Consider the following 2,398-nt stretch of genomic DNA (forward strand, 5'->3'; position numbering starts at 1 on the left):
GAGGAGCTCAACCTGTGCAAAGATTCGGGCTCCTCCGAGTCCCACCAAAGCATCATGATAAGCGGGTTGGACACGTTAGCCAGACCATCGGACTATGCGGAGCGAAAATAGAAGCATGAGATCCCCGGATGGAAGAGGACAACAATCTCCTCTCGAGCGCAGATCAACGAGTTAAGGAACCAGGGCATTTGGTTCGACCCCTTGGATGCAAGAAGATAGATCCAGGAGGGCCGCCGAAGAAAGCGAGGATCGGCGGGACACGGGTATTACCACGCGAAGTAGCACTCAGGCTAGACATGGATGGAACACCACATCCAAGAGGAGGCCTGATCCCAAAAGGACTGGGGGCATTAACACCAGACGAGGAACCAGCACGCCAAGAGCCTACACCCGCATCAGGCGCGATGGGACAACAGAGAAGCAGGGCTACAGTTGCGGTCCCAATAACCAGGATGCCAGTTACGAATCAAGTTGAATATACCTGGGAAGGCACTCCGGCGGCAGCAAGATTGCAGACACGTCAAACAGAAGCCCTGGAACAGCAGAACTTCACACGAGGAGTAGAACGTCAGTCACAGGGGCATCTGCGACCCACCGGGAGAGAGACATACATAGAAAACGATAGCGATGCAAGAACTACGGAGCCTCCTCCGGAGGGTCCTAGGAATGCCTCTGCCTATGGAGATGGCTGCACCAGAAAGCTATGCTGACTCACCATTCACTGACGATATAGCTACAGTGGCCTTACCAAAAGGATTTAGCGTCCCAACGATGACCCTCTTCGATGGAACCACAGACCCCTGTGATCATATCAGTCAATTCAAGCAGAAGATGATGGTTACTACCGCCACGGGAGCCTCAAAGGAGGCATGTATGTGTAAAGGATTCGGTTCAACCTTAACCGGAGCAGCATTACAATGGTTCGTTGGCCTGCCTAACGGGACCATAAGTTCATTCGCCGATCTGGTCAACGCCTTCAACCAACAGTTCTCTAGCAGCCGGAGAACACCCAAGCAGCCAAGTGATCTATACAGGATCGTGCAGGATATATGTGAGTCAATCAAAGACTACGTCACTAGGTTCAATGCGGAAAAAGTCTCAATACGAGGCTGTGATATGTCCACTGCCATCAACGCCTTCAGGCAGGGCTTGGATAAGGAGTCAAACCTCTACAAAGAATTAACGATGTATCCTTGTGAGAGATTTGAGGAAGTCCATCAGAGAGCTACTGCAGCGTTAAGGTTGGAAGAAGACATACTGGCTAGAAAGGGTATAACAAACTTCGACAAGACAAGCGGGAAATTCGCACCAGAAAAGAAAGACGACAGAGCTAAGCCGTACAGCAGACCCAATGTCAGCAGGATAGCAGAAAAAACTCAGCAAATTGACGATTCTCCGCATCCTCCTAAGCTATCAGAATACGGATTCAACACCGAAATGGAAGGACTGCTGAAAGCACTAAGGAGCCTGGGTGATCAGGTAAGGTGGCCGAAACCTCCCACTCAGGACCGACCCAACGACGACAGAGACAGCAACAAAAGATGCGAATGGCACCAGGACATAGGTCACAAAACAGAAGATTGCTACAAGTTGCGGAGGGAGGTGAAGTTCCAGGTACGCAAGGGGAACTTGGACCACCTGTTATCACGTGGGGCCAAGCAGGATAGAAGAGAAGCAGCAAATCAAGTGCATCCTTCTGCTCCACCCATATGCACGAAGATTATTAACATGATAACAGGCGGATCTGAGCTAGCAGGTTTGACATATTCCGCTGCCAAGAGGAAAGCCACCGGGAGCAAAGGGGGTCATCCAGAAACTTCGTGCAGAGTAAGCCAGAGCAATTTACCCCCGGTACCTTTCGATGAAACTGACATGGAAAGCGGCGCAGAACAGCATGACGATGCCCTAACTATAACATTATCCATTGGCAATTGCACCGTACGGAAAGCATTGGTAGATACAAGGAGCTCTGTGAACCTTATCATGCTCGAAACCCTCAAAACCATGGGTTTCGATAAAGAAATCTGATAAAGAAATCTGTGCCCCTGGTGGGATTCAGTGGGGAGACCGCGCATTCCGTAGGTGAGATAACCATCCCAACGTATATTGAAGGAGTTAATAAACTAGTGAGATACCTAGTCATCGAAGGTCCAACCACCTACAACGTGATACTAGGAAGACCGTGGCTGCATCAGATGAAGGCAGTGCCTTCAACATATCATCAGTGTCTCAAGTTCCCAACACCATGGGGCACGGTTACGGTAAAAGGAGATCAAGAGGAATCCAGAAACTGCTATACCCAAGCCCTCAAGGCTACAACCAAGCTCCCCTCATAGCAATTACAGGACCGGGGCACCTCGACAGAATACAAGGAGCCTCCCTCGGAGGAGCTGGACCA

General features: G+C 50.3%; 1 protein-coding gene across 1 annotated transcript; it reads left to right on the forward strand.

The window, feature by feature from the left end:
- Positions 1 to 771: 771 nt before the first annotated feature.
- LOC141640279 (uncharacterized) lies at positions 772 to 2,028 on the forward strand. The gene has a single exon (XM_074449128.1). It carries the CDS (start codon positions 772 to 774, stop codon positions 2,026 to 2,028), a length of 1,257 nt encoding a protein of 418 aa, XP_074305229.1.
- Positions 2,029 to 2,398: the final 370 nt, after the last annotated feature.

This window comes from Silene latifolia, unplaced genomic scaffold (genome assembly GCF_048544455.1).
Source record: "Silene latifolia isolate original U9 population unplaced genomic scaffold, ASM4854445v1 scaffold_75, whole genome shotgun sequence".
Classification (NCBI taxonomy): Eukaryota; Viridiplantae; Streptophyta; class Magnoliopsida; order Caryophyllales; family Caryophyllaceae; genus Silene; species Silene latifolia.